The sequence below is a fragment of the Amborella trichopoda genome, chromosome 2, assembly GCF_054954075.1.
Source record: "Amborella trichopoda isolate Santa Cruz 75 chromosome 2, AtrichopodaSantaCruz75HAP2 v2.0, whole genome shotgun sequence".
Classification (NCBI taxonomy): domain Eukaryota; kingdom Viridiplantae; phylum Streptophyta; class Magnoliopsida; order Amborellales; family Amborellaceae; genus Amborella; species Amborella trichopoda.
The window spans coordinates 65,204,897-65,217,690 of NC_142337.1; the positions used below are offsets into that span (position 1 = coordinate 65,204,897).

A 12,794-nucleotide genomic window follows, 5' to 3' on the forward strand; every position below is an offset into this window, starting at 1 on the left:
TTGAAAGATCTATTCAACTTGCTGATAAGTTTCCTGATATTATTCTAGACAAAACAGAATTACAAAGATTTTTAGGATGTTTAAATTACATAGTAGACCTTTATGAGAATTTAGCGATAGATGCTAGACCTTTATATGAAAGACTCAAAAAGAATCCTCCTAGGTGGACAGATGAACATACTCAGGCTGTAAAGAAAATAAAACTCAAGGCTAAAGAATTATCTTGTTTAAATTTAGCCAATCCTAATGCTTTTAAAATCATAGAATGTGATGCTTCTGAATTAAGCTTAGATGGTATCTTAAAACAACGTCTTCATTCTACAGAACAATTAGTACGTTACACTTCTAAAGCTTGGAACTCTACTCAACAAAATTATTCGACTGTTAAAAAAGAAATACTTTCGATTGTTCATTGTGTTACTAAATTTCAAAGTGATATTCTTAATACTCATTTTCTTATTAGAACAGATTGCAAAGCCGCCACTGATGTTCTCACTAAGGATGTGCAAAACCTTGTCTCTAAGCAAATCTTTGCTCGATGGCAAGCGATCTTATCATCCTTTGATTTTTCCATTGAACACCTGAAAGGTGCTACTAACTATCTCCCTGATTTTCTTACTCGTGAATTTTTGCAGGGGGCAACACTGATCATTTTGATGCACCAGCACTGTCTTTTCCACTAACTCTGTTTTATGCAAATATGAATGCCAATAAAAATAGTAATACTTCTACTTCTGAACAAAGGGGAAAAGCCCCTATGGAAACCTCGTTGGATATCATTCCAGCAAATATTACCCAATCACCAATAAGAACAGAACCTGGTTTGTCACCGAGTAATAGTCCCATTTCTTATTCCCCAAATATCAACTACCCAGCTTATTCAAGCCAACCTCCAGCTTCTCCTCCAGTTCCAGTTTTTCAGATATCTATACCCACACCAAAGAAACCAACTTTACCAGGAAAATCTCAATATCTCGTAACCTACTTTGTTGTTGATGCAATCATTGAAACAAAACATGTGTTTGAAAACCCAAATACTGTTGCCAAGTACTACTTGTGCAATAACCTCTGTCCATCTGTTGGTAACAAAACAAGGGAATGGTATGAAATGTTTCTGTTAGAAACTGAATCCATTTCCTCGGTACATTATAATCAGAAGAATTAAAAAATAATAGCTTATTCAAAATTGCAAATAAGAAAGGTATATATTTTGAAGATTGGGGATCAGACCCTTTCAAAGCAAAGAGATTATATTCCCCAGAATTCCCAAATAAATATTACAGACACGCTGATTACATTGATGCCTGGTATAAGATATTTACACTCCAAAACCCATATAATTCGCACACTTGGCTCATACAGTTCGAAACACCTGTGACTACTCCATTTCCAAACTGGTTCCGTAATTGGTTTGCGACATGGGGATCTTTAACCCAAATACTACCTGAACCTTCGCAACTTTCTCAAAATCGTTTTATTGAATACAATGGGAGTGATCCCAATATAGATTACCATGTATATTTTATTGCAATGTATCAGATACCATGGATTGTTAAATGGAATTTTGTGATATTCCTAATTATTACCAATAATTTTGAATATATTCCATGTTTAGGCAAACAAATTGGCATCAAATGGTGGGACGTCTTTGTCTACCAAAATATTGAACCAAACAATATTCAACTAAAACAAATCCCTTTAGCTTATGACTCACACTCATACTCTAACCCAAATAGTCTTGCAGAATATATTACCATGATGGAAAAACAAAATCCTAAAGCCACAAAAGAAGAATTAGAAAAACAATTAATGAAAATGTTTGAAGAAGAGGCAGAAACTGCCCAAGTTCATGATACATCTGGCACAACCAACACTCCTGAAATAGTAGTACCTTCTGATACACCAGACCAATCAGGGCATGGAATGTCCAAGAAGCATACTCTGTATTAACCTACCCAATCTCAAATTTACATACTGAAAATTCTCCCTTATCTCTAATAGTATTACTAAAAGCAAAGCAGATGTGACTCAAAGCAAAGCAGATGTGACCCAAAGGGGATTTCTATTTTACCATTAGCATTTTCTATAATTTTATCAGGAATAATATTTACTATTGGGGCTTGGTATTGATGGTTTTCATTATAGATTGACCAAGATTCAGGTAGGATAATTTCTGACCATTCTATGGTTTCTGGTATGATAGTATTAGATGTCTCAATATTGGTTTGGAAGAATACTGTTTTTCCTCTTGTATCATGTTGTAAAACATTGGGGCATAATGTGGTCATAACTTTATAATATATTCGATATACTATGGCTATATTTTGGGATCTTAGGATCATATCAAAACCTTGGGTTTTTAGGTTTTTAAGTTTAGGGTCAATTCTCTAAAGATATAGAATAATTAGGGGAGCAATTAAAATATACTGGACCACTACATAGACTAGATTCTACCATACTTAATAGGGAATCATTAAATTTATTATGTCTAGTATCTCTTAGACATACTAATATTGAGTTATTGAGTCCTAACCTGGTTAAACCTATATGAAGATAGTTATAACTTTTATCTTTATGAGATTGTATTATTTTATTGGTTAACAACTGGAAGTCTTCTTGTGTACTTGTTACAGACAAAGTTTGTTCTACTGTTTTAATAGCATAACCTATTTTGAATTCAAACGTTCCTTTTTTATAAATATCACTTATAGGGACTTTAGGTAAATTCCAGTTTTGTATTTGGTTCTCGATGTTATCGATAACTATTTCTTCTTTATTTTTGATCCTTAGAGTATTACTAGTTTGGGGTAATGCTTTATTTGACAGATTCTTAATGAAATTCTCCATTATTAGGTTGCGAATGAGTGCTCTTTTAGCTACCTCTTACGTCTTTTTGACCTCATCGGCTCTCCTTGCCTTAACGATCTCTCGACTGGGTGCTTTCTGGCCTCAACTCTCGGACCAACTTTCTTTAATGGGGGAATTTAATTAGGTTTCTATCTCCTAAAGTAGTAATCCAAGTAGTATTACTCTGTTGGATACTATTTAAAGAAGGTGTGGTCTGGCTTGGATACCAATTTCGCCGCAAGATCTACCTTTTTAGAATAGTCCGATTATAGCCCTAAATCATGCGCAAATAACCAAAATATAAACCTATAATTAAGATGAGTAAGAGAGATACAGGAGTAATATCAATAGTAATCCAGGTATAATACGTAGTTTGATAAAGCTTTATGCTAAGTACTGTACGTATTATCATAACAACTGTTTATTACAATCTTATGAAAAGAGTAACAACAATTATCTGTAACAAACCTGAACTCAAACTTAACTAACTGTTACAAACTCAAACTTAACTAACTGTTACAAACTGAAACTTAACTAACTGTTACAAACTCAAATTTAACTAACTGTTACAAGCTCAAATTTAACTAACTGTTACAAACTCATATACATCAACTATAAAAATCAAAACGACTTATAAAACAAAACTTACAGAGTGCAGATACAGTAACTGCAAAATAGTTTCCACTCGTCTGGGTAATAATCTGGTGAGGTTTTGACGTTACAATCACACAGACAGTTTTTTTGAAGAGAAGAAGAGAAATGGGAAGAGATGAGAAGAGAGGCTGATCTCTGAGAAGAGAAGCTGATCTCTGAATTTTCCCTGTCTTGAACTGAGGAGGTTTCTTCTATTTATAGAGAAGAGATATAGGTGGGTGCCAAGTGGTTGACACGTGGTTGGTCATGATTGTAGAGGATCATTCGTCCTTATCTTCGGGAATCTTCCTTTGGTTGTGAAAGGCAGGTTGATGAGATGGTTGGAGCATCTATTGGGTGATCGTGGAGACAGGTGGAATCTTTCTGATGTTAGTGGAGACAGGTGGCTTTGTCCGTGGTTCGAGCATCTTTACTGTAGATTGTTGGTGGCTAGAGCATCTTAGCTTTGGGTCACATCTGGGTCACATCTGCTTTGCTTTTAGTTATACTATTAGAGATAAGGGAGAATTTTCGCTATGTACATTTGAGATTGGGTAGGTTAATACAGAGTATGCTTCTGGGACATTCCATGCCCTGATTGGTCTGGTGTATCAGGAGGTACTTCTATTTCAGGAATGCTGGTTGTGCCAGATGTATCATGAACTTGGGCAGTTTCTGCCTCTTCTTCAAACATGTTCATTAATTGTTTTTCTAATTCTTCCTTAGTGGCTTTAGGATTTTGTTTTTTCATCATGGTAATATATTCTGCCAGACTATTTGGGTTAGAGTATGAGTGTGAGTTATAAGCTAAAGGGATTTGTTTCAGTTGAATATAGTCTGGTTCAATATTTTGGTAGACAAAGACGTCCCACCATTTGATGCCAATTTGTTTGCCTAAACATGAAATATATTTAAAATTATTGGTAATATTTGGGGATATCACAAAATTCTATTTAACAATCCATGGTATCTGATACATTGCAATTAAATATAAATGATAATCTATATTGGGATCACTCCCATTGTATTCAATAAAACGATTTTGAAAAAGTTGCGAAGGTTCAGGTAGTATTTGGGTTAAAGATCCCCATGTCGCAAATCAATTACGGAACCAGTTTGGAAATGGAGTAGTCACAGGTGTTTCGAACTGTATGAGCCAAGTGTGCGAATTATATGGGTTTTGGAGTGTCAATATCTTATGCCAGGCATCAATGTAATCAGCGTGTCTGTAATATTTATTTGGGAATTCTGGGGAATATAATCTCTTTGCTTTGGAAGGGTCTGATCCCCAATCTTCAAAAGATATACCTTTCTTATTTGCAATTTTGAATAAGCTATTATTTTTTAATTCTTCTGATCATAATGTATTGAGGAAATGGATTCAGTTTCTAACAGAATCATTTCATACCATTCCTTTGTTTTGTTACCAACAGATAGACAGAGGTTATTGCACAAGTAGTACTTGGCAACAGTATTTGGGTTTTCAAACACATGTTTTGTTTCAATGATTGCATCAACAACAAAGTAGGTTTCAAGATATTGAGATTTTCCCGGTAAAGTTGGTTTTTTTGGTGTGGGTGTAGATATCTGAAAAATTGGAGCTGGAGGTTGGCTTGAATAAGCTGGGTAGTTGATATTTGGGGAATAAGAAATGGGACTATTACTCGGTGACAAAGCAGGTTCCATTCTTATTGGTGATTGGGTAATATTTGCTGGAATGATATCCAACGAGGTTTTCAAAAGGGCTTTTCCCCTTTGTTCAGAAGTAGAAGTATTACTATTTTTATTGGTATTCATATTTGCATAAAACAGAGTTAGTGGAAAAGACAGAGCTGGTGGATCAAAATGATCAGTGTTGCCCCCCCTGCAAAAATTCACGAGTAAGAAAATCAGGGAGATGGTTAGTAGCACCTTTCAGGTGTTCAATGGAAAAATCAAAGGATGATAAGATCGCTTGCCATCGAGCAAAGATTTGCTTAGAGACAAGGTTTTGCACATCCTTAGTGAGAATATCAGTGGCGGCTTTGCAATTTGTTCTAATAAGAAAATGAGTATTAAGAATATCACTTTGAAATTTAGTAACACAATGAACAATCGAAAGTATTTTTTTTTTAACAGTCGAATAATTTTGTTGAGTAGAGTTCCAAGTTTTAGAAGTGTAACGTACTAATTGTTCTGTAGAATGAAGACGTTGTTTTAAGATACCACCTAGACTTAATTCAGAAGCATCACATTCTATGATTTTAAAAGCATTAGGATTGGCTAAATTTAAACAAGGTAATTCTTTAGCCTTGAGTTTTATTTTCTTTACAGCCTGAGTATGTTCATCCGTCCACCTAGGAGGATTCTTTTTTAGTCTTTCATATAAAGGTCTAGCATCTATCGCTAAATTCTCATAAAAGTCTACTATGTAATTTAAACATCCTAAAAATCTTTGTAATTCTGTTTTGTCTAGAATAATATCAGGAAACTTATCAGCAAATTGAATAGATCTTTCAATTGGTATGATTGTACCATAGTGAATATGATGGCCTAAAAACAACAACAGTAGGAGTATTAGTAGTAATATTAGTAGTAGTAGCAGTAGTAGTAGTAGTAGTAGTAATAATAATATTATAATTATTATTATTATGATGATGATGATGGCAATCCCTGTTTAGAGCATGTATTTTGGTTTCTCAAGTATTATGCTCGACAGTGCTGCACCTTGTTCAAATTGTTTATATGTATGAGTCTCGGTTGCCTTCTATAATTTGAAACTGTTTCTGTTGCCTTCTATTATTTGTAAGTATTTCATAATCAGGTGGCTAACTTATTGTGTATGTGTCCACTTTACTGTGGGGGATTCGTGTTGTGCACCTGTGTATTATGTTATTTCCATTTTGTTTTGGACATTTGATTGTTGTCCATGACGTGCCTAAATTTAGGGAGTTAGGAAGGGTATATTGTAATTTTTCATTGTTTTATGAGGATATTTTCCTGTGTTAAAAAATAGTTACTCTTGGATTCACCTGGGTCACTGGATTTTATGTATTTTCTGTTGAGACTTGACCAAGTGAGCTTCTGACACAGGCTCAGGACCCTGGTATGTTTATGCCGATTCCTGGCTTTTAATCTCCAGTAGTTCCTCCTTTTTGCATTTCTTTGGAAAAATGAATTTTCAAGAGTATCTTCATTGCTATCAGAAGTACGCCTGGGCCTAGTTGAGTATTAGTAGATTTGTTGAGTGAGGACCCAACTAGGAAGATTAAGATCTGTTACTTGAGTTGAAGTTTGTAGATATTTCATGGATAGATTGGAAATGATTTAACCTGAATTTATTTGCCTTGATAATACATGGTGACTGACATGCTTAAATGTTGATGAATTATTCCGCATGAAACATCATCTAATTGATGCTTTTTCTTGCCTTTGATGAGAGGAGCAGAACTTGAATGTAGACTGATATGGGACTTAACTTTTTCTAGTTTCTTTCTTCTATGAAGTTAAAATTGATCGGTTTGATCGGGGTCACTGTAGAATCTAGGTTTACATGCTGCAACGAGTTACAGATTTTGTTGGGACTATAGCTTTTACAGGTTTATGATACTACAACAGTGATTTATCGATAATTTGATATTTTTTTATCTTAAACATAAACTTAAAATATGAAATAGATGAAAATCAGTTGAATGTGTGGTTTCTGCAATGTAGATCCAATCCATTGATCTGACAGTCTTGGGCTTCATATTTCAGGATTTGATCTAGTTTTTATGGGCTTCGGTCCCATGGTACTCTCCATATTGAACTACAATGTGGGTCCTATGTATGTGTATGCTCATGTTATGACACATCATCATCATCATCCGAGCCTTATCCCAACTATCTAGGGTTGGCTATATGAATCCTATTCTGCCTTTCCTCTCTATCAAGGGCTATACCCTCAATCAGACCATAAATCACCATATCTATTTTCACTACTTTCATCCATGTCCTTTAGGGCCTTCTCCTACCCCTTTTAGAGCCGGTAACTTGATCGATGGTGTTGTCCTAGGCTCATATTATGATACATCATCTTCAAAAAAATTCATCGAACTGCTGAAAACATTCATGAGCATAAATAAATGCAGAGTGAAGACCTGTGTTGATGTGAATCTGTATTCCGCTGGGAATCTGGCTAGCTTTCTCCATTTTTCATTACTAGCACAAACAACCACTGCTGTATGTGGTTGTTGATGTTGACACACCCACAAGTACATGCACCTGGAAGAGAAGTGTCTATTTTCTATGGTACCATCCTTTTTCTTAAGTTTGCAAAATGATTAATATATCTCATACTATAAACATAATAATTTGGCAATATATCTAGTGCATAATGATGCATATCATATGTGATCTTTTCATTGCTCGTATAATTTAGAATGTTTTCATCTCCACAGATATAGCTGAGAGCTGTCTTGACTTGTTGCTCATTTTTGTCTTATTTCCATACTTTTGAGTGCTTTCATAGCTGATTGCGAATATATTTAATATTGCACAGGGGAAAAATAGAATTGCTGCAATGGCATCCACGCGGGCTGATTGGTGTATTTCACGGCAAAGATCATGGGGTGTGCCTATTCCTTGTTTCTATCATGTACAATCGAGGGAACCACTGATGAATAAAGAAACCATTGACCATATTAAGTGTAAGTAGTTGGTATACTGAAGCCTTATTTTGGTATTGTGGCTTATCATGATCATAACTTGTGATGTTTTGCACTTTAGGTTTAGTTGTAACTTTAAAATAGTGTTCTAGATTGAGCTTAGTTTTATTATAGTGATAAATGGATGGCTTCCATCTGCATGAGATATTGAGAAGGATACCATCCATTTCAAATGTTGAGAAGCATTGTGATGTATATATATATTAGGTTGTGTAGACACCCCATTTTTGGAATTGACATTTTCTTTTATTCTATGTCTCAAAGCATGGGAAATAGCCCTCAAATACATAGTAGAAGCCTTAGATTAGCCCTAGGGACCACACCAGCCTAAGCACACCATAGGGCACACTAAACCATAGTTATGTCCAGAAGATAATCCAGCCTAGAATACCCCTTAGATTACCTAAGATCCCAGGAAAAACCCATTTTTAGGAGACCAAAAATGGGAAGTTTATGAACAATATGGAAGGGTGACATGATGAGAAATGCAAAACCGCGTAACTTTGGATCATATTGGCAAGTATTAACCATCAAGATCAAAATCCCGAAGAAATTTATGCGGAACTAGGTTGGTAGCCGGTCTCGCCGGGATTCACGATGCGAAAGTCATCGGATTTGCACCGGAAGTTGTGGAGCGAACAACTATGAACTCTAGGTCCAGACAACCGCCTTCCACATTTCTAGGTCATTTTTGTCTATAAAAACCTTCAATTTCAACCCCTACAGCGGAACCGATACATTTTTGAGAGGAAACCATAATTGCCTAACCCTAACACTAGTCTGTAGAAAACCTTGACCTTAGCTTACAAACCCAAAAATCCCGGCAGCCATGGCCACCCATTCCAGAGAAGAAAACCATCCTTTCTTTATCACTTAGAGCATAAAAAACCGTAGACTTTCATAAGTCGTTTAACTCATATATTCAAAGTTCAAGATCTAGTCATTCATTTCAGCAAAAGGGTGTTCTTTCAATCAACATAACCTCTGATCGAGGCCTCCTACTTTGGGTGCCGGGCCGGAAGACCTGGCTGGTTGTAAGTTTTATTTCTCTGCATTTAGCTTATTTCCTTCATATATTTTTAAAAGTTTATGCATGTTTAGGGTAGTATATGCGTTGTTTATTCATTTTTTGAGTTTTCTCATTGATTTCCGAACTTTGATAAGATTTACAAGCTGGTATTGCCGACGACCTAAAGAGGATCTGATCTCTTGGTAGAGATCCGGTCACCTTTGGGTCGGAATTCCACATGACCCCATCCATCTCTTAAATAACTCATGAAGAGCGGATTTATGTCCTGCTCTCGTGCGAGATCGGTCCTGAATCCTGCTGTACACAGGTTGATGCTTTTTTACATGTTTCAGTTTGTGCACAAAGTTAGTTCCTTGTTGTGGAGTTTTGTTGTTTATGTGTTTGATTTGTGCTCACGTAGTTACCGGGAAAGACAATGGAAGCATCTAGTCTTTAAAAAAATGGTGACTTGGACTTGCTTCAATCACAAGGACTTGACAGGGTGGGTCTGGATAAAAAAGATTGAAACTCTGGTGAGTCTCACCAAGTCCTGGTCCCCCCTTGTAAAATATCCAGAGACTTGTCCTAGACTGAATGCTGACTTGGCTGAATCAGTGGATGACTCAGGCTCCTGACCCTAATAAGTCCGAGCTGAGGTCCTTGTTTTAAAAAATTGAAAACATCATGGACATCATGGGGCTGGGAACTTAGGGAGGGTGAGACTGGCTCTCACCAAGGAATAAGGAAAGGAGCATTTGTAGCAAGTTACGTTGTTCCCTCTGCTATTAAGCTTATTGATTTTACTTATTTGAGGTTTCAGTTTCAGTTTAGCAAAAAAATAAAGTTTGAATTTTCTATGTGATGATTAAATTTGGTTATTCATATTGCTAGCAGAGAGCATGCCTCTTACTCTGTTAATGCCACTGTTACAGGATCTTCCAAATAGGTGGCAATCCTGCTCGGGGATCTTGCTCCTGCCCTCCTGGAAAGGGATCTTGATTTCTATATTTTGGAATCCCGATCTGTACTAGGAGTGCATCATGATTTCTTGGGAGTCATGTTCTGTGCCCCCTAGTTGTTTTCTTTGTGCTTCGCATATTAAACTAGTTGGTTTGGAATATGTTCTGTCAATGCCAGGAATATCTTGGTGTTTTTTCTTCCTTTTTTTTTTTTGATTCACATTAAGATAACTGAATGTTTCTTTAAGTTTGTAACTGTCTATGTTTTGATTCTTGAAAAGCAAATTTCCGCTATTCTCTGATCTACTGATCTGGGCAAGTAACTGTCTCATAGAGTTTGTTTATCTGGAAGCACTGTAATTCTAGTTCTGAATCTTATCGGGTGGGTAAATTAGAATTCGAACTTTAGACCATAATGTTGTACCCCTTTTGACCTAACCACACGGCTAAAAGGCCAGATATCCAGAGTTTGTTCTTTTACATGACTTTTTAGATGTTTCAAAACTGGTATCCTATTTCTGTGTCATTAATGAAGGGTTTTTCTTACACTGCAGCTATCATATTGGAAAAGGGTAGTGATGCTTGGTGGTACATGACTACAGAGGAACTACTTCCAGAGGCATATCACAAAGTGGCTGCTGATTACCAAAAAGGAACAGATACAATGGATGTTTGGTTTGACTCTGGTGTGTCTTTCTGCTACTACTTTTGTCACATGCCACCCACTTTGAGAATTTTCGTTATGATGGTGTCACATGCTGCAATTATGTTCTTGGAATTCTTTAAATTTTTTGATAGGCAACTGCTATGCTTTTGGACATCACACTATACAAATCTGGTTTATTCACGTTAAAGTTGACTATAGACCACTTACATAAATTGTTGAAATTCATGCAGAATGTCATACTTTGTGTTGAATTTTAGTACTAAGTGAATTGTATACTTTCATGCAGTGATTTACAATTTGGACTCAATCAGGACTCACCAAGGTCATGAGCCCGAGTCTCACAAAGACTCAATTGAGTCTCTGAGAAAAAATATTGAACTAGGGTACCCAACCTGGTGATACTCGGGCAAGTCTTGAGGTTTTCAAACTGGACGTGGCACCCCTGCTTGGTCCAAGTAGCTTGGGGGAGTTAGACATGGGTCACTGAGATTTAAAACAATCCATTGATGTCTTTTTTTACAACATATGTTGGATAGAGCACACACACGCATATATTGACTTTGTTTATGGTTCTTTATTTAGAATTAAAAATTATGTTATATGTGTGAAATAATCTATTTTGGAGGTAACTTTGATAGTTCTTAACAATTGTGATTTCAAACAGTCTTTAGTCATTTCAAACAGTCTTTAGTCATGTCAAGAGGATAATTTTCTTGCAAGAAGAGGTTAAATGGTTATCTTTTAAGAAATGTTATTATCAAAAGCTTGATACTTACAAGCTTTGGTCCTTGAACATTAGTTCCCATTGCAGGAACGCTATCTAACTTCCCATAACTAGGATCTGGAATGGCAGTACCACCTTGTTAGGAGGTTTGGTAGCTAAAGAACCAGGTTCTCAAGCCTTGATAGACAAGTTAAACTGCTTTTTCGAACTTTTTTTTTAATTTCCTAAATTTGGGAGTGTCATTAAAACGTAAAACAGAATATTTTGATTCTTGAAGAATGCCTGCTTTATATATATCCTTCTTTTTCCTTTTGAATATAAGTATTTCTTTTCGTTTTTTGTTATTTATGATATATTGCTGAGTGTTGATGTGGTTATTCTTTTGTTTTACTGGATTTTATGTTGTTATTCTGCTTCTGCATTGTGTCCCCTCTAATTCAAAAAGAATCCTTTTCACTTAGCCAAAATGCTTATTGACAATGAATTAATAATATACGGATGTGACATTGTGCATATGGCTCTTGCAATATTAGGGTCCTCGTGGGCTGCTGTGTTGGAGAAACGAGATGGCCTTAACTGCCCTGCAGATTTGTATCTTGAAGGATCAGATCAGCATCGAGGATGGTTTCAAAGTTCATTGTTAACCTGTATTGCTACTAGAGGTAGTGTGGAATTACTGTAAGCATTAATTCTTGTAATAACGATGCTACTGGAGTACATGAGTTCTGCAGCTAAGGCTTCCACATCCTAGTTTTCTAACGATATGTTATTTGAATACAATGGAGCTTCCGAATTCCAATGCTAGTTTGGGGTTTCGGGATGCATCATTTATTGATTTGCATCCATGTGTAATGTTTCATATGACTAGTAATTTATGCATGTTTGTTATCTGTTTGCATAATGATAATGTCACTTTCTTTCCAATAGGGACCCATTCAATTCATAAAACCATGGACCACCACTCCCTTTCATGTTAGGTTATTTATGTACCCTTGTACTTACCTGACACATGGAAACCCTAAAGTATAGAGATAATAATAATGTCACTTTCTTTTCAATAGGGACCCATTCAATTCATAAAACCACAGATCACCACTCCCTTTCATGTTAGGTTATTTATTTACCCTTGTACTTGCCTGACACATGGAAACCCTAAAGTATAGACAATTTTTTTTTTTTTTTTCTGATGATTTAGCAATATCCTTGCTGTACTATTTGTATTACAGATCTCCACAATTGGAACTTATCCAAAAAAAAAGATCTCCACAAT

At 35.8% G+C, this 12,794-nt stretch overlaps 1 protein-coding gene across 2 annotated transcripts in view; it reads left to right on the forward strand.

Moving 5' to 3' along the window:
- Positions 1-12,794, forward strand: part of OVA2 (tRNA synthetase class I (I, L, M and V) family protein) — a 37,293-nt gene that overhangs the window by 17,465 nt on the left and 7,034 nt on the right. For both annotated transcript variants that reach the window (XR_002280260.2, XM_088859527.1), the window contains exons 13-15: positions 8,000-8,147; positions 10,688-10,819; positions 12,058-12,186. Coding sequence is in view for 1 of the 2 variants with exons in the window: in XM_088859527.1 (XP_088715653.1) it covers positions 8,000-8,147; positions 10,688-10,819; positions 12,058-12,186 (409 nt within the window). In the remaining variant the exon portion in view is untranslated. The remainder of the gene's footprint in view (positions 1-7,999; positions 8,148-10,687; positions 10,820-12,057; positions 12,187-12,794) is intronic.